This window comes from Heteronotia binoei, chromosome 12 (assembly GCF_032191835.1).
Source record: "Heteronotia binoei isolate CCM8104 ecotype False Entrance Well chromosome 12, APGP_CSIRO_Hbin_v1, whole genome shotgun sequence".
Taxonomy (NCBI): domain Eukaryota; kingdom Metazoa; phylum Chordata; class Lepidosauria; order Squamata; family Gekkonidae; genus Heteronotia; species Heteronotia binoei.
In genome coordinates this window covers 83,542,922-83,568,387 of record NC_083234.1, presented here as the reverse complement: position 1 = coordinate 83,568,387, position 25,466 = coordinate 83,542,922, and the positions used below count along the sequence as shown (strand labels likewise).

The following is a 25,466-nucleotide window of genomic DNA, read 5'->3' as shown; positions in this document are numbered from 1 at the left end:
TTCTTAACTCTGCATTTATGTTATTTTTGCTGTGAAGAAGAGGCATGTTATCTCTGCAGACACAAATTCAGTTTCGAGAACTGCAAAATCAAGCATTTATCTTCTAGATAGAAAAACTGCCTCAAATGATCTTATAGAAATCTCTAGGTAAGCATGATATTGTGAACAGATTGATGGAATCCATTTAAACACTGCATGAATATACAGTCTAATAATATATAACTAAAAACTAACCCTTGTTTTATCATGACTTTGGACTATTTCTTAAATAGAAAACTATTTTTAGATAGATGTTTCCTCAAAAAGCATTTTAAATAAACCGAAGTAAATTAAAAATCCAATTAAAATGTTAAAAATCCAATTTTTAATTTTTTAAAAAAAATAATTTTTATGCACCCTGCTGCATCCACAAAAGCAAGCTGTGTTGAAGACAGTGGGAACTGCACACACAAAAGACTTATTGGGGGGAAGGGAGGTTCAGAGTGAGACATGGTTCAAGACAAGACACAGGATGTAGCCTCCAGTTTAGCTAATTTAAAAATGGGACTAGACAAATTTATGGAGGAAATGTCTCTCAATAGCAACAACAGCAAAACCAAACATCCATGTTCAGAGGCTCTTAACAAAAACTGCTTGGGGCGGGGGACAACAAGGGAAAGTGTTGGTCTCCAAGTTTTGCATATAAAACATTTGGTCAGCCACTGCATAAAACAAAATACTGTGCTAGAGAAAGAGTGGGTCTTTCTTACCACAGGTACTCTCACATTCTCACAGGAGCATGCAGCCTAACAAGCATTCATATGACATATCTCCCCCACCAGCTCTAGTGCTGTCTGTTAAGAGGGGAAAAAATAAAGCCTAATCTCCTCTTACTTGTTGAGAGCGAGAGCTGAAGCTGCTCTGGCGGCTGTGAGCACTACGAGAACTGCGGAGGCTGTGGCCCGAATGCTCACTGTGGATGCTGCGCCGGTCCAATTCATCCCCATAGGGGTCCCGGCGAGGGTCCAGGTCATCCTCAAAGCTGCCAGCAAAACGAGGGTCATAGCGCCAGTGGTCTTCATGACTAGTGGCAGGGAAACATAGAGAGCCATAAGGCAAGCTTGCTCCCTCCAAAGGACTCCAACCTCAGCACCCATTTCCATTCAACAATTTCACTGTACCAAACCTAAGCAGACCTCAAAAGGATCCCTTTAAGCCAATTCACAAGTGTGTGCCTTTGTATTCTATAGTGTTACCTAGTGAAAAGAAATAAAGAAACCAATCATCTAAAAGCTTGACTCAATCCAGGTACCCAGACAGCAAGCAGAGGCTTGGAAATGTAAGGCATCATCCAAGGGGGCACAAACAGGAAAGATAAACAAACCCCCAAGTCATCACTTGCTTACTTGACATAGACTCAAGTACTTTAAATGGTTTGAAATTAATATGGGGAAAGGATATTGGAACAAAGATAAAACAAAGTATTTGGAATAAGATATGGTTTACTCAAACAAGGAAGGCTCTATCAATATGTCTCAGAGAGAATCACTGAAATTATTACATAGATGGTATCTTACTCCAGCATATCTTGCAAGAATAGAGAACACAAATAAAAACTGTAGTGGTCGTGCCCAGTAATGTCAGTTTTGGAAGAAAATTTTTGTAGAAATTACGAAGATGTCACATCAAACCATTTGTGCTTCACCAGCTCTGTTAATAATATGGGAGAAACAAAACAAAAAAGTGGCATCTAAAGGATTAATTGTATTGTACAAGTAGCAGCTCAAATAGCCAAAAGTTGGAAATCTGCAGAAATATTAACATTACAGTTTCGGTATTCTGAGTTATGGCAGGTAGCAATAGCTGAAAATTAATGAAACAGATCAGAACAATCAAAGACGACAAAACTTCAGATTTCTTTGAAACGTGGCATGATTTCATTTTATACATAACTCAGAATACTCAAAGCATGTTTAAGCCCTTGCCTAGACTTTAGCAAGACTTTAGCTACTGCACCCGACTTTTGGAAGTGCCTTGAAGCATTCTTGCCATGTCTTGATTATTAAATGTTCACCTAGAGAAGCAGCAATTGTGAAATGGGTACAATGTAACTCTTGTGCATAGTTGCGTTCAGATCTTCACGCTTAAGTGTATTTGGAAAGAACTTTGGAAGAACTGGATTCATATTTATTGGACTTTATGGACTATAACTAAAGGCGGCTTTCCCACTTTATCAAGTTCCTTCTTTCGTCCTTACATGAAGCTTGATTTATCATTATATGTGGCTTAATTTTCATTATATGTGGCTTGATTTCCAATATTTATATGAGGCTTTAGTTGATATTATATGTGGCTTAATTTTCTACATTTGGTGATGTAAAATAATATGAATTTCTTACTTCTTTGGTTTCTTATTTGAGGCTGGTTTCATGGAACCTTGGTTTTTCCAACCTCCACTTTTCCGTGGACTCTCTTTGGTTGCTCACTGTTGTTTCTTATGGCAGCAGAAACTTTTCTAGCCCAAAGAAGCTGAATATCAACACACTCTGCTGCAGGCAGACAAGCCCTACTACAAAATGAACCCCTTGCAGCCGGTCTCAATAACAGGTCTCAATGGACAGCAGCCCAATTTATTTATATTTGTATACTGCTTTTTTGGGGAGGGGGGTATTTGTGTGTGTGTGTGTGCATGCAAGCCTGGAAGGCATGATGACTTCTGGCAACCCCTGGTGGGGCACAGAGGACGTTCAGAGAAGTGGCTCGTTACAGCGTACCTCTGCCTCTCCCTCCTGGTATTTCCAGATGGCCCTGCTTAGCTTCTGATATCTGACGAGACTGGGCTTGCCTGGGCTATCCGGCTCAATACAGTTGTCTAAACAATTCTCAACAACAGCAGAGCAATTAAAAAATCAATTCAAAACCACGATCTGAAATTTTAAAGTAGCAGATCATAAACTTTGTCATTGTGTCAAGCTCCAAAACTGACAGAAAATAAAAAACCAGAAAGGAAGAGGAGGAGAAGAATGGGTTTATACCCCATCCTTTACTACCCAAAGAAGTCTCAGAGCGGCTTACAATCTCCTTTCTCTTCCCCTCCCCACAACAGACACCCTATGAGGGTGGGTGGAGCTGAGAGAGCTCTCCCAGAACTGCTCTTGAGAGGAACAGCTTTGTGAGAACTCAAGGTCACATTAGCAGATGCATGTGGAGGAGTGGGGAAACAAACCCAGTTCTACCAGATAAGAGTCCGCACACTTAACCACTACACCAAACTGTCGCAAAAAAGCTACATCAGGAAGTTTTATCCTGTTGTCTTGCAAATATGTAGTGTTTCAAGAGATAGTAACTAGTGTCACTCTGTGAGAACAAGTCTAAAACATTTACAAACCTGTTTTCATATGGATATGCCTCTCTTTTCTGAAAAGAATTCTGTTCCAAGTCATACCAGAGCCTCTGGTCAAAGCCCCTGGAGTCTCTGAGCCTGCCATCATAAGTAGACTGGTAACGGTTCCAGCGTCCTGGATCTTGGGGGGGAGGGGGGGGAGAAGAATTGGACATTCCAGAAACTTTGTGTGGCCTTTTAATGAACACTACCACTACAAGCAGAGTATCCACTAGTATCCTATATTATACACAACCACTGGTCAAAATCAATTTTAAAACACCATTGTGGGTGCACCACTTATATGACCTTGAGATAACTGCAGATGCAATCAAGGATCACCTCAGCGCCTGTGCACTAGACACTCAGGCTTTTGCAACTCAGGAGCATCTGAAGGCTGAAGCACTTTACAGTCATGGCCTTTGCAGTGACCAGGCAATGGGAACAGCAGACTTCATACTGTTAAGACAAGCTCTGCATTTCAGCTCAAAGTTACAAGCTTATACTGTCAACAAGGTATTCTCTTATCATTCCAGAGCATTCATAGTGAGATCTATTTCCACGTAACAGTACTACATGGCTTCTTTTAAGACACAATGAATTAAGATAACCTTGTAACGGAAATATCATCTCACATCATTAACAACTTGTTTTTCCAGAATTCGGCCACTGCTGTTCCAGTGCCTGCTCTGCAAACCTTACAGTTTCTATTATTGTAACCTGGGTCAAGAAGTAACATGGCTATTCAGATCTCCACTTATTAGTCAGAAATTAATCCAGCAAGAGATGACTGGACCGAAGTAGACAGATGCTCTGGGAACTCATTAATGATTGCTTCCTCCTTTTATTTGAATGCCATCTTATATAGGATAAACAGACCACTGGTATCTCCTACCTTCATAATCATATGGATTTGCATAATAATCAGCATAGTAATTGCTCCATCCACCTTTGGTGTTATAATAGTCATCTGGATACCCCTGTCTAGAAAAGAGAGAGATTTGTTTTTTAAATGAGAGGAACCTAGAGGTGTATGCCACTGAAAAACAGAGTGGGAGGTTACAGTCACTGGAGAAACTTGTTGTTTCCTAGAAAATAGTACAGATGATGTTTTTGTTGCTGTTAATAGAAATGCAGAACTTCTTCACAAGCACTTGAAACAACTGTATGCTGATGGTTCCTGCACTTCTGCAAGGCAGAACCACTTGTCCTGCTTCATAGTCCCTTTACTGACACACACACAACCCCAGCATCTCTCTCTTCTAGCCTTGGTTCCTTCAACAGAAAACCCCAGACACTCTGAACGTTACTGTTTTACTTTAGCATTGTGCTGCTTGCTACATTAACCATAGCAAGCAACACAAAGTGAAGGCAAAAATAGGCTTGGATTTTGGATATAGGCTTGGGTTTTCCAAACTCCACACACACACACACCCCACGCATGGCCCGGTTATTTCTACACTTCTCCTTCATGGCCCACTAAAATTTAGGGGTGGAGGCAGGAGACTCTGGGGGTGGAGTTGGGAGACAGGAAAGTACAAACATGCTTAAAACTCTTGCAATATTTTGTTTAGGAAAGGTAGGAAAATAGTGGAATTTTGCAATGCAATCTTAAAAATAAAACATCAAGAAAAAGCACAAAGATCACGGGCAGAAAACTAAAAATATAGAATGCTCTCAACCTGGAAAAACATGAAATGGCAGGAAGCTTTTCCTCCTCCCCTCCCCCCCAGGTCAACTCAGCAATGGGAAGGAAGGAAGGAAGGAAGGAAGGAAGGAAGGAAGGAAGGAAGGAAGGAAGGAAGGAAGGAAGGAAGGAAGGAAGGAAGGAAGGAAGGAAGGAAGGAAGGAAGGAAGGAAAAAGACTGACTGACGGGGGGGGGGGAGTGGAAAATAACGCTTCCCTCTGGCCAGCATCTTTTCCCCTTTATTGCCCCACACCTCTGTCTCATGTGCCTTCTCCTTTCCCCATTCACCCCTCTGCCTGTCTCTCAGCCCTCCCTCTCACTGCTGCATCCCTCTTCCCCTTGGCCTTTGCCCCACCCCCAGGCCAGCCCTCCTCCTGCTATCCTTTTGCTCCGGCGGGTGCAGGCTGCTGGTGACATAAGGGCTGCTGCTGCTTCAGCCACTCAAGCCTGGGTGTTGCTCCTCTCCCCCCTGCCATCATGGAGACCATCGGGGCTGGCCGCAGCTCTCCCGGCACTACCATCATTAGGTGCAGCCAAACCCAGTCAGGAAGGCTGTGCCGGAAGGACGTGTTGGGCGGGACCACCCCGCTGCTGCTGCTCCTCATTGCTACATTGGGGCCCCACTGGGCTCACCGTCAACAGTGGGGCCCCAACGCAAGCAACGAGCATCAGCAGCAGGGGCGGTCCTGTCCAACACGTCCTTCTGGCATAGCCTCCCTGGCCGGATTTGGCTGTGCCTGATGATGGCACCACCGGGAGAGCTGAGGCCAGCCCCGATGGTCTCTGCGATGGCGGAGTGTGGGGGGGAGGAACGACACCCAGGCCCGAGTAGCTAAAGCGGCAGCAGCCCCAATGGTCTCTGTGATGGTGGGGGCTGGGAGGAACAACACCCAGACCTGAGTGGCTGAAGCAACAGCAGCCCCGACGTCGCCAGCAGCCTGTGCCCGCCGGAGCAAAAGGATAGCAGGAGGAGGGCTGGCCCGGGGGTGGTGCAAAGGCCAAGGGGGAGAGGGATGCAGCAACGGGAGGAAGGGAGGGCATGGGCAGCATGGCGAGGCATCCATGGCCCGGCAAAGAAGCTTCCTTGGCCCAGTACTGAGTCAGGACCCAGTAAATGGGAAACGCCATATTAAGAAATGCTTGCACTAGAACAGCTAGTCTGCTTGAAAAGCTTCTAAGATTCCTGCTGAACAGGAACTAGTTGTAAAGATTTTGGAATGTGCAGAAATGGACAAACTGACCTCATTGTTGAAAGGACAAATGGAAAAAGACTTTCTTGGTCCCGGCAAGGCTTTTTATAACTGGTTAAAATTTATATATAGTTATAACTTATATTTTATACTTTATTTATAAAACTATATTTTATGTTAAAATATAGGGGTTTTTATAAGTTATAAAATATAGAACTCTGGAAATATTAATGGAATAGAAAAGGTATCTGTATTTTTGGAATCGTAAAATGTATAAATTTGGTATAGAAAAGACTAATCGAAGAAAAGTTGTATACAGGGTGTGTGTGTGTATGTATATTTCCTACTTCTCCTCTTTTTCCCTTTTAACCTCAATAAAATATGATATTAAAAAAACAAACAGAAAACCCCAGACACTCTGAACGTTAAAATGTATAATTTTGGTATAGTAAGGACTAACTGAAGACAAGTTTTATACAGGGTGTTTTGTGTGTGTATATCCTACTCCCCCCCTTTTTCCTTTATAACCTCAATAAAATAAGATTTTTAAAAAACAAACATTAAACCCCAGACACTCTGAACATTATTGTTTTACTTCTGCATTGTGTTGCTTGCTACATTAACCATAGCAAGCAACACAAAGTAGTATTGGATTCAGTCAGACATCTTTATGGATAGATAGAAGGATCTCTGCCTATGCAGCATGACTTTTTTGCCTCCCCATTCCTGCTCCAAACCAGAATTCTGTCCATTAGATCCAAGCCCATATGTGGACTGTACTGTAGGTACATCTTTCAGCACCTCAGTCAATTATTTTAAAAGACAATGGAGGTGGGGAACTGGCCTTTCTGTGTCCTTCAAACAAGACATCAAGTTGCAAATCAATCAACTGCCCTGTGAAAGAATTTTGCACTGCACACCTGGAAGATGACCTGTCTGAGGTGTGGCTGGCTCTGGAACTGGGCCGTTCAGGTTCCGTGTATCGATAGCTTCCAGGATCCCTGTAGGCTGCATTGTCATACTGCCAGAAAGCCCGGTCATAGCACCCATAGGTATCCTCCTAGGAGAAACAGATTTAGGGTGACTGAGCATTAGGCTCAAGAGTCAACGTTTCCCCATATTTGGATGCATCAGAACTAGGGAAGAGCTCATCCAAAGTAACTGCAACAGTCCCCACCAAGAGCTCTGTACTCTTCCTAACCCGAGGTCCACTGCATGCCCTCAGTACCTCACTATGCTTGCACCTGTCTGAAACCAAAACTCAAGAAGTCAATATTGAGTTTTCTCTTGAATCCACAAACAAATACAAAATTAAAGCAAACTCAGAACAAGGAATAGTTTTTGCACTGTCAATTCCTTAACTGGGAGAATGAGGAGAGTCTGGCAAACCAGCAGAATTAAACGTGAGGTCACCTGCAGCTTAACCTCAACAAGGTGTCAACTCTGGAACCTTTGCCTGGAATCTGCAGCTTTGGAAAGTGGCCACAGCTGAAATATTATTTTTATATGCATCAAAAAATTAATCCAAATGTATTAATGTATAGTTTAAATACACTTATTAAAAAGATGTCTGAACTATAAAAATAAAAATCTCTTTCATCAGTTTTTTTTTAAAAAGCAGAATGTTGTACTTGCAGGTGAGGCCACCTAACTTAAGATGAATAACTTTGCTGTAAAGCTCTGCAAATTAAGGGCATATGGGGGAAGAGCCATTTTGATTCCGGTACATTAGCAGGGTCTTAAAATACACAAACATGAACAGCCTTTCCTCTAGAAAATGGCTGGCAGTTTTAGCTGTAAATTTTGAAAGACACCAATGTTGGGAGTTTGAAAATATGCAAATTCAAATCTATTAATTAAACTTTAACTTCTTTAATTTGTGAACAGATGTAGACTTATTAATTACAGAATCAAGGGGCTGAAATGAATTCAAATAACATTAAGGCAAAGCAAAATGCACCCAAAATCCTGCTGAAGATTTCATCATATAAGCCAAATCATGGGACATCAGAAGCAGAATGTGCAAGGGTGAAGTACCTCGCCCCAAAGAGATCCATAAAGCAGCAGTTAAAGTACATCCATCAAAGAGCCCTGCTGAATCAGACTGAGCATTCACTTTGTCCAATGCCTTGTTGGCACAGAGGTCAGGCTCATGAACACAGCTTTACACTGAGGCAGACCTCTGGTCTACCAAGGGATTATCTATTCTGACTGGCAGACACTCTCCTGGTTCTCAGAGATCGTTTATATCCTTGAGAGTTTTAACTGGAGATGCTGAACCTGCAACTTTCTGCACACAAAGCATATTCTCCATCAAAGAGAACACAAAGAGGGAACAAAGGCAATAAGCTTCTCCCAGCATCTGAAGATAAGTGTGTTGAGTCAACCCAACGTTCACTGGAAGGGACACACACACACTCCCAGTCAAGGTGAATCATCGAATCAGAGTTGGAAGGGACCTCCAGGGTCATCTAAATCATAGAGTTGGAAATGACCTCCAGGGTCATCTAGAATCATAGAGTTGGAAGGGACCTCCAGGGTCATCTAGAATCATAGAGTTGGAAGGGACCTCCAGGGTCTAGTTCAACCCCCTGCACCATGCAGGAAACTCACAAATACCTCCCCCTAAATTCACAGAATCTTCATTGCTGTCAGATGGCTATCTAGCCTGTTTAAAAACCACCAAGGAAGGAGAGCCCACCACCTCCCGAGGAAGCCTGATCCACTGAGGAACCGCTCTAACAGTCAGGAAGTTCTTTCTAATGTTGAGCCGGAAACTCTTTTGTTTTAATTTCACCCCATTGGTTGTGCTCCTACCTTCCCACTTCATCCAACCCTAATGTGAAACAAAACTTCCTTCGGAAAAGCAACCCTCCCACCCCCCAATCTTCTTGGCTCTCTGCCAACAACCCCACCCTACCCAGCCTCTCACCCGCAGTCATGCCAGGAAGAAAAATGGGGAGCAAACACAACTCTACCTGATAGTATAGGTGAGTGGTCCTTGGGTCAGCAGCAATGTAAGGTGGTTGATACTGAGGTGGACAGGAATCGTAAGGATGTCTGTAGTAGTAGTAAGGGATTGCTGATGGACCAGATGCTGTTTGAGAAGGTGAAAGGTGCTGCTGGTCTTGCTGAGAGGGGACCCCAGCTGGCTGGCTGCCACCAACAGATGTCAAGGGAGAAGGCAGGCTGGTCGTAGCTACAGCACTCAAAGGCTGGCTGAATGTGGCCTGTCTGTTGTGAGCAGAAGCCTGACCATGGCTGGTGGGCAGATATGCTGAACTCTCCTCTAGGGTACCCCGCAAGCAAGACTTGTTGATCGGTGCCTGGGCAGGACTATTTCCTGCTGGAACTGAAGAATGCCTAGACGGCAATACTTGTGATGCTGAAGCAGTCTGTATTTGCTGCTGCTGTGAGGATGTGGCTCTATCCAAGGGCACCAGAGGCTGCATCTCTTGCATTACCTGTGGATAGAAAGGCTGCTGGTCATCTATCTCAGGCTCCATTTGTCTAGCAAGACAGGCTGGCTGAGGCACTCCAAGGCCACTAGAAAGCAGCTGAGTTTGCACTTGGGTACAACTGCCCATGTTGCCCTGCTCCAGGGCCTTTGCTGCTGTAAAATCAAGTGCTCTGGTGGGCTCCGGACCACTGGAACCATTCTGAGTTTTGGCAGGATTGCCATGAGGAGGCACCGTGGCACCTGCTGTAGAAGCCAACACCACGCTTGTGTTCCTGCTGGAACCAGAAGGGTTCATTTCAGACTTCCTAGTGAATTCAGGAGGCAACCCTTCTAAACTGGCTGCCTGCATACCTTCGGAACCCAAGCTGAGTGGGACTTGAGAGGCAGACTGTCCCAGAGAGTTTACAGATTTATTTAAAGTTAATTCAGAAGAGGTAGGAGGGTCTTTTAATAAATTAGGATTGGTTAAAGCAGAAACAGGACTGGACTGCAAGGTAAATAATGGTATGTTGTCTCCAGAAGGGTTGCTGCTACTGTGTACACCCAGCAAAAGCTTATTATTTATTCCAGGATCTTTGGCTAAATGGTTCTTTTCATTCTTGTTCAAATGATTTGCTAGAGAGAAGTTAACTGGCTGTGTCAAGCTGTAGCTTTGATTTGGCTGTGCAATCAAGATAGGCTGGTTTTGCAGAGCCTCAGTAGGTGGAGAAGAAAGGAGGCTGGCATAGCCTGAGCTTGCCTGTGAGTGGGGGGTCTCATTGTCCCCCATTTTAGGAGGATTTTCCAGGTTTTCAGATGCACTTCCAGACTGTGATGAAGGGGGGACCAGTCTAGGTTTACTAGGCTGCTGACCAGGTAATCCTTCCTCAGGTGGCTGTACCACCTGAATGGTCTGCTTGGCTGGTACATACACTGCAGGGGCAGCTGGGACAAGAAGCACATTGCCCCCAAAGTCAGGCAATTCATTGGGTGCCCACAGTGTTGTGGCTGGGCTCTCACACTTTTTAGTGATCCCCTGAGCTCTGGTCGATGGTTTCTTCTCAGGTACTAACTGTATGTTTTCCACCACAGACCCACTTCCAGCATCACAAGCAACTGTTAGAGGCAAAGAATGGAACTGAGGGGGCATGAAAATGGTTTCCAAGTTGTCTGGTGGCTGTTCAAGGTTACCTGGGGAGATGACAGGTATGGCTGGACTCTTCTTGGTAATCCTTTGGTTTGGGCAATTCTCCCTAAACTCAACCACCATCTTGGCCTGGTCCACCTCTAGGGGTTTTACTCCAAACCCATGAGACCTGACTGGCTCAAATGAACTGTTTACACTTGTCTGAAATACTCCCATTGGTTTGGGGGGACTTGGTGTTGGTGCCTGAGAAAGACTGCTGCAGAATTTTTTAGTCTGGTTCTGTTCACTTGCATTTCCTTCCAAAGGAGAGGAATCAATCTGCTTAAAGAAACCTGCTGCAGAATCCTCAGCAGGCTTCCCACTTTCTTGCTGAATGAAGGTGCCTAACTCTCGTGGCCGTGTGGAACTAGACAGACTCCGATGACTCAAATTGCTGTAGTTAGAAGAGCTGCTTTCAGGGCGGACAGGTTGAGGCAATGAATCCGGTGCTTCAAGGTTTGGTCCTCCTTCTGCATGGCTAGCAATGCTGTTCTTCGGAAGCAGTGGCCCCAGTGAGGCATATTTGCATGAATCAGAAGCTGCACCTGGTGATGAGCAGTTCTGGGTCTGTGCCTCGCTTGGCAAAACTTCTTGATTCTGAATACACTCCAGATTTTCAACATTTTCATACTGTATACCAATATGGTCATGAACTTCAGAAAGGCCAGCCTTGATTTTGGGGACACAGGCCATGTTTTTATTGCCCTGCATGTCACATGGCTGACATATAGTTCGAGGTGAATGCTGGACATCTGTCCTTTTTTGCACCGTTTCAGTGGAAACATTACCACATGCCTGTGTTTGAGAGAAAACAGCTGACAAGGTTCGCTGCACATGCAGTGGTTGGTAATATGTATGTCCTACAGTCTGCTGACCGGCCTCAAAGTCAGCTTTGCCAGCCTCACTGTTTTTTTCTGATGAAAGTATCTCCTCATTTTCAGTCTCATCTCCTTTGAAAAACATGGAAATCCTCCCTGAATCTGCATCAGCTGAACACTGCCTGCTTCTGGTTTCAGAAGCATATTGGGATTGGGCTGAGGGGCTGTTTTCCTGAATGGTGGAATGACCAGTATCATAGCTTGATTCAAGTGGTTGTAAATAAAAGTGTTCTTGAGAAAACTGTCCTTGAGAAGGACTGGCCATTCCCATACTCTGCCAAGTGGTATTTTGTGTGCTGCTCTGAGTGCATGTCATGCTAGATGCATCAAACATCAATGGTACCTGCATGGCATTTTGAACAACAGGTTGCTGTGGAGAGCTCTGCTGAGGGACAATATGTGGAGTTGCATGGGAAACACCGGTGGTAGACTGAGTAACAGGATAAAATGCATTTTGGGAGGGTGGCTCTGGGCAGGGAGAACAAGTCTGACCTTGCAAGGTATCTTGGGCAGGCTTCCACTGTGCCCCAGTTTGTTGAGCAAAAGTGAAAAATGGCAAGGATGGGTTGGTGGGGTTTCTGCCAATATTTTGCTCACTTGGAGGCCTATCTGGCATACAGACCAATCCCTGTTGCCCACCAACAGAATTTTCACAGGTGATTTCCATGGAATGAGAAAGTCCTGAAGGGTTGTGTTCATTATGTTCTAGATTTGGATGCGTTCCAAGGCTTTTATTTGTAACATGTGCAGGTACTGAAGATACAGGGGCTGTGATATCAAAAAATGTGCTGTTCGCTCCAGACTGAGAGACAGGTGCTAGTAATGAAGGCTGCAGTTCAAGAGAACTGTCCCCAGTATGTTGGCAGAGAGGATAAATAGCAGCCGATTGAGAAAATGTCACTGGAGAAAAACCTTGTGTAGCTGATGGATTGCCTTTCAGAACACTGCCCGACAGAGAGCCTTTTAGTGCTTGCCTGCCAAAGGCAAATGGGTCTGTTACAGGCTGCACTGGACCAGCTGCCACCGACGCCTGTGCATTCACCTGTCTGCCAAATGGGCCATTTCGCCAGTATGTGTTCCGTGGTGCTGTTGCCAGAGGTGGTGGGCAACTTGCCCCTGTGGGAACTGCCTGTGGAGGACGCTGCATGACCAACTGGCAGCCAAGCCAAATGCTGGTGTTTATTCTGGCACTGCCCTGCCTTCCTGCACACTGCAAAAGAAGAAGAGACACAGACTAAAAGACCTGCCATTTATAAGAAGGGTAAGCTAAGCATCTGCACCATTTATGCTATGCCTTTAAAACACAGGAACTGAAAACATAGGCATAGTAGCTAAACCACTAAAAAAGCTTTTTGGTCTCTAAGAGAAAGAATGCCTTTAAGTTTACTTTCTCTATCATATCACTTCAATATGACAGAAAATCAGAAACATAAATTAAAACTAATAGTGTTGGTTTACACCATGGGTCCATACAGCCCCACATTCCATGTCTGAAGGTAGTCAAATCCAAAGGCTTAGGAAGTTCACAGAGCAAGGTTACTTCAGAAAGGTGTTGAATTCACTTGTTATGAGGGCCGGATCTGACAGAAATTAGACCTTGTTGGGCTGGGCCATATGTGTAATAAAATGCAATGCCAGATAGCATGCATTTTATAAAAGACACAGACAAACACAATTAAAGGGCAGCCACAGCCACTGCATTCTGCTTGTAAACTTTCTTGGTCCCCATCTGCAGAGGGATGCTGAACCAGATGGCTCTTTGGCCTAAACTAGTGTGGCTTCTCTTACGTTTATGGTTGCCAAGTGTCCAGTTTTGAATTGGACAGTCCAGTATTTCCTGATCAAGTAATTCTACAACCACTGTGACCAAGCTCCATGTGTGCATTCTTTCTTTCCTCCCCAGTTTGATAAAGTGAACAACTGTTCAGTGCAAGAATACAATGTTTTGCTTTTCATAAAACAGTAATATAAAGAAAACCTAATCTATTACTGGCTTTGTCTGTTGAATTTCTACCTGCTGCATGATCATTTACAACCAGAAACCTCTGACTGTGTTATGGGGGGAGGGGAAGAGAAGTGGCAGGGCAGATCCTGTGGGGGCAGGGTAGATCCTATTTCTGTTTGTCAACAATCTGGAGAAAAAATGCCTTGGCCTTTAATAACCTTAATAAGATCTTATTTACCTTGATGGCATTAAAAACGTCAATAACTTCTTCCCACATGGCTGGCGCCCTCCTCTACTAATTACATCTATTTTGCTCTCTTCCCCCCGCCCATGAATGTCACTTGACCGTCCGGCCTGTTACTATTTATCGGATTGTTAAAATTTCTGTAAACTTATTTTAATTCTGTTCTGTTGCGGTTTTATCTATCTTGAAGATTGCCCAGAGTCCTGCAAGAAGACAAAGCGCAGCAGCTATTAAAGGGACAGGGCACGTCTCTTTCCCTTGTTTCCCGTGTGCAGCCCCTGCGACACCCCGCAAACCCCTCAGTCCCCAAGACGGCTCAGGAGGCGCGGCCTGCCCGAGCGACCGAGCAGCGGCCCACCCCCACCTCCGCGCCGCCTTCTCCCGCCCCCCGGCCCGCTTCCCGGCGCACCTGTCAGCCCCGCACGGCCCCTCAGAGGCACCCACGGGCAGCGACGACCTCCCCCGTCAGCCGAAGACCCGCAGCCGCCATCTTGAAACATCCGGCTCTGGCGGCGCCGACGTGTCACGTACGCCCCCGTGCGCGATGACGGCAGCACGCACGCCCTTCCGCCGTCATTCCTTTTAGCCAGTGGCGGCCTGGCTTTTGCCCTCACCCTCCCGCTGGCGTGACTCGGCCTGAGGAAACACGCAGCGCTCAGGCGGATGGACCATATGACGCTGCCTTCTACTGAATCAGACCCTTGGTATTGTCTTCTCAGACTGGCAGCGGCTCTCCAGGGTCTCAAGCTGAGGATTTTCACGCCTATTTGCCTGGACCCTTTTTTGGAGATGCCGGGGATTGAACCTGAGACCTTCTGCTTCCCAAGCAGATGCTCTGCCACTGAGCCACCGTCCCTCCCAATGCGGAAAGCGAAGTGGCCCCTGAGCAACAGCAGAGCAACAGGCTTGCCCCTGCCAGGTGGAGGCAGGGGATCCCTCCGCTGGGCACGCCATTATTCCCTACGGAGACCGTAGGGTTGCCATGCCCAGTTCAAGAAATACCTGGGGACTTTGGGGGTGGGACCAGGAGACATTGGGGGTGGAGCCAGGAGCAAGGATGTGACAAGCATCACTGAACTCCAAGAGGAGTTTGGCCCATCACATTTAAAGGGACAGCATGCCTTTTAAATGCCTTCCCTCCATTGGAAATCAGGAAGGATGGGGCACCTTCTTTTGGGGCTCATAGAATTGGACCCTCTGGTCCAATCCTTTTGAAACCTGGAGAGTGTTTTGAGGACAGGCATCAGATGCTATGCTGAAAATGTGGTACCTCTACCTCAAAAAATAACCCCCCAAACCCCAGATACCCGTGGATCAATTCTCCATTATTCCTTGTGGGAATCGTTCTCCAAAGGGAATAACAGAGTACCCAGTAGATAGTTCCCCCCCCCTTTCTGATGACCCTAAAGCGGGGGGAGAGTCTCCAAACCAGGGGATCCCCTGCCCCCACCTGAGGATAGGCAACCCTAGGAGACCAATTCCCAACCAAGGGTGTCAAAAATGTGGCCCGGGGGCCAAATCAGGCCCCCAAGCAACTGACTGTCATCTCCCTCTCTCTTCCTTCCTTCTGCATCACAACTTGCTTTGCCAGGCTTGCTCAATCACACAGGAGCTAGAGAGCAAAGCCCCTATTTTCTCCATTGGCTGAGGCGCCTCCCTTGGCAAAGTCTCTATTTTCTCCATTGGCTGAAGTAGAGCTTGTTTTTCCAGGCTCTCTCAATCACAAAGCAGTTACTGAGCCAAGCCTCTCTTCCTTCTGTTGGCTGAGGCTCCTCCCCCTGGGGAAGGAAGGAAAGAGCCAGAACTTCCTTTGTCCAGTTCCATGAATCCCATGGGAGAAATACAAAGAAAGCACACTTAAAACCAATGAGTGCTAATATTTTAAGCATGTTTTAAAATTAATTGTGTTTGTCTGTGTCCTTCTCCCACTCTTCCCACTTGTCTCTGAGCTCAGAGACAATCTTTTAAAGTTGTCTTGCCACCTCCCCAGGAGGCAAGGCATTTCTACACATCTCCCCCTCCTAAGATTCTACTGGAGGAACACCCTATTACAGAAGGGTGTTCCGTAGCGGAATCCAAGCAAGTCTGTTACAAGAAAGTTGAAACAAAGCAGTAGACAAGTGCACCTTTAAGACCAACTAAGTTTTATTTAGAATGTAAGCTTTTGTATGCTCTTAAGCAGACTTCATCAGACAAAATGGGAATGGCAAGCAGCAGTTCTTAATATAAGTGGGCAGTGTGGAATCATGGGAATGTTTTTAGCAGATTAAAAGAATCACAAATAGGGATCTGTGTTTGTCAGTGTAGGACAAAACAGGGTTGAAAAAACACTGGATGGTGATAAAAAGCAGGTGCCATTTATGCAGGTGCCATAAATCTAGGTAACATTCTGGCTTTGTTAGTTTAAATAGAGGGCATGGTTTCTCAAGAGATTATAACATCCATATAGTTTGCAATAGGATGGGTTGGTATATGCAATAAAACAAACAGCCAATATCCCCATTTGAGTATGTCAATACAAAAAAACAAAAACAAAAAACCCAAATATTCTGATACACTGTTCTAAGAGGGAAATAATATAAGTTAGCCCTTAGAAAAACAGGGTGCATTAAAGTATAGTAGAAGATGGTTTAGTATATGTACAGAGCAATCCGGGTGGGGGGAGTCGCTATGGCGACCCAGGGTCCTCTTTGGAACATCTAATACCAACCATTCAGTTATATTGCTTCCATCGAAATTTTGACTTTTGTATGAACTATTGCACTAGCACCTATTGATATTGATGTAATAATTGTTTTTATGTTTTACTGCTGTCTTATATTGTTTGGTCATTGTTTGACCCCAACCTGTGAGCCGCCCTGAGCCTGCCTTCAGTGGAGAGGGTGGGGTATAAATAAAATAAAAACAAATAAACAATAAAACAGCATAACAGTAAAAACCGATTACGATTATAGATAGAAAAAAGAGTGGGGTCAGAGGAGTGAGAGAAAGAAAAATGAGAAGGATGATAGAAAGAATGAAAAAAAGCCCTTTCTCCATTCAGCTTTGCTCCAGGAGCACTGAATCTGCCTACTACAAACTCACATCATTCAAAATGCTTCCACATTTAAAAATTTGCTCCTCACCTTTTGCGGAGCTTTACATCTACATTTGAAAAAGAAGGAAGAAAGCCTGCTGGCCCTCGCCCCTCCCAGAGGCTGAAGGTTCAATTCAGCTGTCTCTCAAGATTGCCTGGTCATAGATGGGAAGAAGGGTTGAAACCCCAGTCAAGGCGCTGCAGTCACTCATACACTCCCAACCACCCTAAATGGGCTTTGCTTTGGGTTTGGTTGGAACTGGATTTTTATTCCAGGAGGGGGGAGGAGAAGTGGGCAGAGCTGTCAACAACCTGGAGCAAGGGAGAGATGCCACCCCAGGCAAAGACCCCCGCCGCTCGTGCAGCAGTACACACATTGCTGCCACACGCTGCCTATTTCTCCTTGCAAGGGAAGCCGAGCTCAGAGGAGAAGAAGGCACCCTGCTTGTCTGCTCTCGCATGAAGGTGAGAGCAGTTGGGTGGAGTGCATTCTCCTCTGAGGCCAGCTTTCCTTGCAAAGGAAGCCAGGCTTGGTGGCGAGTATGGCCAACACACCATTCAGTTGCTCTCAGCCGAGAGTGGCAGGGAAGGGTCACACAATAGGCAAGGTGGTGCCCCAGGCCACCGCCAACCTTGCCTACTCCCATGCGCCAGCCATGGGCCCTGCCACCGCAGGCTAGGACCCCCACCCCTCATGGTGGTGCACACATTGCTGCCATGCACAACCTCTTTCACCTGCTCAGTACCCAGGTAGGTGAAGGGGGTGGCAGGGCGCCTTCATTTGCACATGTCACTACCACCTCTTTTGCCTGCCTGGGATGCGGGCAGGCCCAGTGTTAGGGCCTTTGGTGCTCCTGGCCAGCTCCTGCCACCCTCGCCTGCCCTGCTGCCACACTCCTGCCCATGGAGAGAACAGGCAACATGGCATGGAAGGAGAGCTGGGCAGGCTCTGGCTGAGCCAGGCCTGCGCAGTGCACTCTTGGAGGTGTGGAGCACTCAGAGGTATTCTCTGAATCATGTTCAGAGAAGCTGCTGCGACACCCTCCCCAGCTGCTTTCACCTTGAAGGCGAGAGCAGCTGGGTGGGGTGTGTTCTTCTCCAAGTTGGGCCTCCCTTCTGAGGGAAGCCCGGCTCAGAGAAGCTGCGTCGATGCCCCACCCAGCTGCTTTCACCTTGAAGGCGAGAGCAGCCAGGCGGGGCATGTTCTCCTCCGAGCTGGGCTTTCCTTGCAAGGGAAGCCCTGCTTGGAGGAGAGCACACACCAACATACGTCTGAGCAGTGCACCTAGCGACTTCCTGAATCAGTGCTCTTACAAACCAATGATGAAATGTGGGATCGGGCTTTGGGGAGGAGTTTGAAAACTCTGAGGGAAAGTTCTACAATTACAGCCTTAGATCTGGATGTTCAGGAAAGCTTCTGTTCAAAAGTACTCTTGTAAAGTGAGGGGCAACTCTTGGGTGAAACTGTTTTTGATGCCTGTTCAGCAAATTGAGTGTAGAGGATATCGGAAAATGCAAAGCAATACAGAAGTTAAAATGATATGCAATGTAGAAGATCACTTTATAATGAGCACTGAAAGAGGATCTTCTGCCAAGTGTAGAAACAGCCAAAGACAGAGAAAGAATGAGAGGAATGAATAAAGTGAGAGTTATGTTAAAGTTTGAGAGAAAGGAATAAAATAAAGGGGAAGGAAGGAAGGAAGGAAGGAAGGAAGGAAGGAAGGAAGGAAGGAAGGAAGGAAGGAAGGAAGGAAGGAAGGAAGGAAGGAAGGAAGGAAGAGATAGAGAAATGACAGGAAGGCATGCAACCATTAGAATCCTGCCTTTCACCTCCTCCCACTTGCAGGTGGGGGGAAGCAACAGGGAGCCTTCAAATGGCTTCCTGCCTCTTAAAGCAAGCAGCCCACTGTAGCCTAATTTGAATGGAAAGAGTGAAGACTATTTGCAGGTGGAAAGGAGGCTTACGTATAGAGAGTATAGAGCAGGGATGGCCAAACTGCAGCTCAGGAGCCACATGTGGCTCTTTCACACATATTGTGTGGCTCTCAAAGCCCCCACTTCCCTGTTAGCTGGATGTCAAGCACTCTGATTTAATAAAGGGAAAATGGTTGAAGTTTGGTCAAGTAATGGCCCTGGGTATCATTCAGTTACAACCCCCCTTCTCACATTATCGTAGCCATCTGGCAAGGGATGTTTACTTAAAGGAAGTGTCTCGCTTTGTTGTAGTAACGACACTCCCCCTAAAAATCCCAGGCTTCGCTTGGTCTTATCTTGGTCACAGGCTGGCGTTAGAAGGCTATGGCTGGGTAGAGGAAAATTACCGCTTTGCCCTTTGAACTCTGAATTCTAAACATGTCTGTTTGTATCTATATAGCTTAATGTAACCGTAGCTTTTTTAGTCTTCTCAAAGACAACGTCTTATTTGCAACGTAGAGTTTCAATAAAGACCTAACTTTGATTAAAAACAAAGGAGTCTATTCTTGAACTACCTGTGCTTGACACTGGAGAAGTCATTTGTCGTTTTAAATCACTTCTCCAAGTCAAGTCAACTGGTGAAAGTTGCTTTCTTTCCATGTCTCTCTCTTTCCCCCATCTATTTCCTTCCTTTCTTCTCTCAAACATCTGGCATTCAGGTCTTGTGACTCTCAAATATCTGACATTTATTCTATGTGGCTCTTATGCTAAGCAAGTTTGGCCACCCCTGGTAACATTGAACATCATTTAATAACTATATACATTGAAATAAACTCTGACAGAAAACAGTTAAACCTTTTCTGCTGACAGAAAAGGAACATTCCATCACAACAGGAGGAGGGGGAAGTTCAGGCAGTGCAGAAAAAATTTAAAAATGCTAAATATTAAAAGACTAACTAAACACATAACACTGGACAGGCTAGTTTTACCATGTGGATGTTGGCATCAGTCCTCAGCCAGACAGCATAACAATGTTCCAGGATTGTTCTGGGAAGAGTGGCAAGAAGGGCAGCATACCCTCTGCCACCCCATCCCCCTGTAAGACACTGTAAAATTACTATGAGAAATATTTAGCTTAATTAACCTCTGTTACTAACCATGGGAAGAGAACCTGCATATCAAAGTAGTATCAGCTTGTGTTCCATTGATACTAACCTTGTTGCCTATAATGTTTATTTGCTTGCAACTAACCCCGATGATCCCCCGTAGAATTTTAGGCATGCCTGAGGGGGGAGAGGAAGGCGGGAGGGAATTGGGCGCCAGAGGCCATAAACGGTTTTGAAGTGCAGAGAAGCGCGGCCGCTTCCCAGGCGCCAGCAAGGACACCAGCTGGGAGGGGGAGTGGGGATGGCCCAACGGAAGAGATAACAGGCGTGTGAATCAAGCACCTCTGAAAGCAGAATGTAACTTTATTATGAGAATGATTTAAATCCCCCCAGGCTTTGATGTATCTCCATAAATGCTAGTGTTTGTTCCCTATATGTTATCACTCTCAAAGACCTTCTGCAAGAGTAACATCGTTGTAATCAATAAATGAAACTTATTTTCAAAAGAAAAGAGTTCTCTCATTGTTGAAGCCTCAATGAACCCTGCGCTGACATTTTGAGAGTGATCACAGCCAGTGTCAGGAGGCATTCGACACCCTAAAGCGCCTCTTCACAAACGAACCCGTGCTAGTGCACCCGAACGAACTTAAGCCTTTCATGGTTCAATGTGATGCCTCCGACACGGCCGTGGGGGCAATATTAATGCAGAAAGACGAGGGGGGATGCTTAAGACCCTGTGCTTACATCTCCCGGAAGTTCTCGAGCGAGCAGAGAAATTGGTCGGTGTGGGTCAAAGACGCCTACGCAGTCACTTTCGCTTTAAAAACCTGGCGATCGTGGCTGGAAGGGGCCCGAGTTCCATTTGAGATCTGGACCCGCCACAAAAACCTAGAGGCCCTCACGGGGCGCAGAAAGTTAACAGGGAAGCAGATCCGATTGTCAAGTCGAGCAGTTCACGAATGGACTGAACGCGAGCATCCTGGACCGGGCCCTCACCCAAGCCCGCCCGGCCACCCTAGTGGGGTGGATTCAACTAGCGGGGGAGGTGGAGAACAACCTCAAGAGAGTGGCCATGCTCCGGCAGCACCAGTCCGGGAAGACCCCGGCCAGAGGGGGGGCCCCGAAAGCGGAACCGCCCAAGGGAAAGAGGCCGGTGGCTGCGGTGCCAGTGGGACCGCGCAGGTGCTTTCGATGCGGAGACCCTAACCACTTGGCTTCCAACTGCCCACACCCCCCACCCCCGAGAGCCACCCCGGCCCCGCCGAAAGCCGCCGCACCAACCCCAAAGAAGCCGTCCAGCCGCCCTAAGGATGCGGCGAAGAGCAGCGCGGCGTCGGTGCAGGAGGAACTACAGGAGGAGGAGGTGCTCCTCTCGGCCGAGCTGGCGGACCTGGCCTGGATTGAAGAGCCGGCGGGAAACGAGGCCGACCTGCTGCCCTGAAGGCGGCTCAACAGCAGGTCGATCGCGATGAGGAGCCGCTGACGGTGAGAGTGACTGGGAAATTGTACTTTGTGACTGTGAAATTGCTGAACCCCAAGCTACGGAGGTTCATGCAAATACGGGCTTTGATAGATTCGGGGTGCAACAGGGAACTGATGTCCCCCAGGGTGGTGTAGGCTTTGGGACTAGAGAGCTCACCGCTGCCCCACCCCATGCTGTTCGAGCAAATGGACGGGTCGGTAATGTGTGGAGAGCCTTGCATGCTCGAGACGCAGCCCTGCCCGATGGGGATCGAGGAACACTGGGACCAAGAGTTTTTTGTGATCGCTCCCTCATGCTCGTACCCGGTAGTGTTGGGGGTGGGGTGGTTGGAGAAACACGAGCCCTTAATCAGATGGAGGGCCAAGACCATCCGGTTCCTGGACCCGGGGTGTGAATCACACCTATGGAACCCGGTGTGGGGGCCGAAGGCTCCTGCCGCCAAAGAGAGGGCTTGTGTGACGGTGGAGGAAGTACACTCAGTCCCCGAGCCCTATCGGGACCTCATGGAAGTCTTTAGTGAGAAGGAGGCCAACCAGTTGCCCCCCACCGGAGACCCTGCCCAAGGCGAAACTCTACCAGATGGGGTGGGCGGAGAAGAAGGAGCTGCGCAAGTTCCTAGATCAGAACTTAGCGAGGGGGTTCATCTGGCCTGCCACGGCCCCCCACGCCGCTCCGGTCCTATTCAGAAAGAAAAAGGACAACTCGTTGAGACTTTGCACTGATTTTCGCGGGATTAACGCGATCTCCATGTCAAACGCCTACGCCATCCCCCTCATCCAGGACTTGCTGAGCACAGTGGCGGGGGGGAAGATATTCACCAAATTGGACTTGCGAGATGCTTACTTCCGAGTGCGCATCAAAGAAGGGGACGAGTGGAAGACGGCATTTAACACCCCCATGGGACAGTTTGAGTATTTAGTGATGCCGTTCGGGCTACAGGGGGCCCCGGGGGTATTCATGAACTTTATCAATGATGTGTTGCGGGACTACCTGTACAAGGGGGTGGTGGTTTACCTGGATGACATCATTATTTACTCACAAGACGAGAAATCGCATGTAAAGTTGGTGAGTTATGCTTTACTAGTATAGATTTAAACTCTGGTTCAAACTTTGGTTCAGGAAATGACTCCTGGGTAAAAGCCATACTGTATTCAAGTGCTGCTAGCTCAACCTCTCCCTACCCCCCTCCTTCCCTTTGTTATGTAGCAAAGCTCTGCAACTAGCTATGAGAAAAAGATTACTGTGCCTTCTCAGAGATAATGGGTGCCAAGGAAGTGCCCAAGGCCAGCCAGGCCTGAGAACGATAAAGTAACAACGATGTGTGAATGTGCTCGCTTAGGAATACCCCCTCCCGTAGGAATTCCTCTGATCTGTACCTTAAATGTTTGCCCTCTGTATATGCTCACCAGTTCTCTCAATCTCTGTCGACCAGTCTTGCAACATGTTACAATAAACTTGAAACTTTTATCAACAAGGACTCATTATTGAAACATCAGACTTGACACTGATGGGCGGGGTTCTTTGCAAAATTCGACTTTACCCTCCGCCATATTCTCGGGTCCAAAAACTTTTTGGCGGACGCTCTCTCCAGACTGCCCCAACACGAGAGTGAGCGAGAGGAGGTCATAGACTCTCTCATTCCCTCCGAGGCCATAGCTGGAGCCGTGCAAACTCACTCTAAGACGGCGGCGCAGACCAAGAGCCTGTGGGGGGGAGCAAGCTGATCTCAGAGGCCGAAGCGGAAGGGAAGGACAGACCCGAGGGGATAGAAAAAGGGGAGGGAGGCTTCTGGTACCATGAAGGTAAACTCTACGTCCCCAAATCCCTTAGAGTGGAGGTTCTCCAACATTGTCACACCAACAAGCTAGCGGGCCACTTTGGCTATGTGAAAACCCTCCACATGGTGCACTGGCAATTCTGGTGGCCACAAATGAAAAAGGACATCTCGGAGTTTGTGCAGACCTGTCCCGAGGAGGGAGGAGGCCGAGGAGGAACGGGGCCGAGGAGACAACCATGACCGAGAGGGCGGCAGAGTCCCGAGAGGGGAAGGAGACATCGCACAACTGAGGAACGAAATGAGGGATTGGGTGAGGGAGCTCCGGAACGAGATCCAGGACAACACGGTGCACATCGCCAGAGAAGTGCAACGGCAGCTGGACGAGATGTGAGCACAGGCACGGCTCGTGCCCAACCCGCCAGCGCCTCAACCCGATCCGCCAGTGCCACAACCCGATCTGATTTGAAGTTCTATTGTCTGACACCCCCCTTCCTCTTGCATCAGATGGTGGGTAATTAAAGGATCCCAACCCTCATGGACATTCCAGACTACCCAATAGGAGTTGCTGTCCTATTACCTTGTTAGGGGATGACTCAGCATAATCACTCTGACAGTGGTAATTACCTTTGACAGCAATGACACTGTGGCAGCTATCAAAGCCTAAGTCCCCTTGACCTAAGCAGCAATTGGGATTGTCTTGCAGGTGGAAGAGTAATACCAATTTACCTTTCAGCCAGAATGTCTGTCCTGGTCACTATGAACTAGACACTATGAACTAGACATTTTAGTGATTTCTCATCAGTGGTTGCATGAATCCATTCATTATGGAGAATTAACAGACACCTAAGCACAATAAAAAGAACAGGAGAAATCAAGAAAAAATGTACAGAATGTCTGTTGTGGTCGTTATGAACAAGATACATGCTGTATATACATTTGATTGATTTCTCATCAATGCATACATAAATCCACTCATTATATTAGGAGAATAAACAGCCTTCTAAGCACAATAAAAAGAACAGGAGAAATTAAGGAAAAAACAGGCAATGTCTGTTCTGTTGACTTTGAACTATATACAGATACACTGTATTAATTTCTCAGTTGAGCTCTGAGAGAGAGAGGAAAAGGGTGCTGCTGAAGGGGGAGTGTTTGCCTTTTCTTAACTGCCTTTTCTGGTAGTCCATTTCAACTTTTCTTAACTGTTGGGGAGAATTAACTGAGTGCTACTGTATGAGCCCTGTGGCACAGAGTGGTAAAGCTGCAGTACTGCAGTCTGAGCTCCCTGCTCACAACCTAAATTCGATCCCAGCAGAAGCTGGGTTCAGGTAGCTGACTCCAGGTTGACTCAGCCTTCCATCCTTCCGAGGTTAGTAAAATAAGTACCCAGGTTGCTGGGGGGAAAGTGTAGATGACTGGGGAAGGCAATGGCAAACCACCCTGTAAAAAAAAGTCTGCCATGAAATCGTAAAAGCAATGTCACCCTGGAGTCGGAAACAACTGGTGCTTGCACAGGGGACTACCTTTACTTTTTTTTTTACTGTATGGAAGGAGAGAGTCTGAGTTTGTGTGTTTGCTTGCTGGGAAAGGGGAACTGCTGTTTCCACTGTCTGATTTGACTAGGCTGTAGCTGAGTGTATCAGGTGATTGTTGCTGATTGGAAATGTCTGTGTTGCCTGGGGCAATGGCTTTACCCAGAAAGGGCAAGTTTGACACCGGCCGGTAGTTTGCCAATATGGCCAGGCCCGAAGATGGTTTTTTGAAGAGAGGGCACCCTTAAGGGGCGTGGGAAAGGTTCCTTCAATCAGGGATCTGTTGATAATCATCTGCAATGGGACTCGCAATTCCGTCCACAAGCACGTATCAACCAGGACGAACACGGGTCCAGATTGCAGGTAGTGGGATGTACAGTACAAAGTATCTTGTTGACTTCCTCCAAGCTGAGTGGAGTGAAATTTTATACAAATGTTGAAATCAATAACATTATGGTCACTGTTCCCAAGCGGTGCAATCACTTTTGCATCTCTCACCAGGTCTTGGGCATTACTTAGGACCAAATCCAGGATCTCCCCACCCCTGGTAGGTTCTGTGACCATCTGCTTTATAGCACAGTCATTGAGAGTGTCTAGAAACTCAATCTCTTTCTCCCGACCAGAACACATATTGACCCAATCAATCTGTG

The 25,466-nt window shown here is 46.8% G+C and overlaps 1 protein-coding gene across 1 annotated transcript in view; it reads right to left on the bottom strand.

The window, feature by feature from the left end:
- SEC16A (SEC16 homolog A, endoplasmic reticulum export factor) overlaps window positions 1–14,442 on the bottom strand; it is a 62,253-nt gene extending 47,811 nt beyond the window's left edge. Inside the window, exons 1-6 of the mRNA XM_060251732.1 lie at window positions 14,341–14,442; window positions 9,218–12,952; window positions 7,160–7,299; window positions 4,257–4,345; window positions 3,368–3,503; window positions 874–1,063 (exon numbers count right to left, since the gene is read on the bottom strand). Of these exons, the coding sequence (XP_060107715.1) occupies window positions 874–1,063; window positions 3,368–3,503; window positions 4,257–4,345; window positions 7,160–7,299; window positions 9,218–12,889 (4,227 nt within the window). The 5' untranslated portion in view covers window positions 12,890–12,952; window positions 14,341–14,442. The remainder of the gene's footprint in view (window positions 1–873; window positions 1,064–3,367; window positions 3,504–4,256; window positions 4,346–7,159; window positions 7,300–9,217; window positions 12,953–14,340) is intronic.
- Window positions 14,443–25,466: the final 11,024 nt, after the last annotated feature.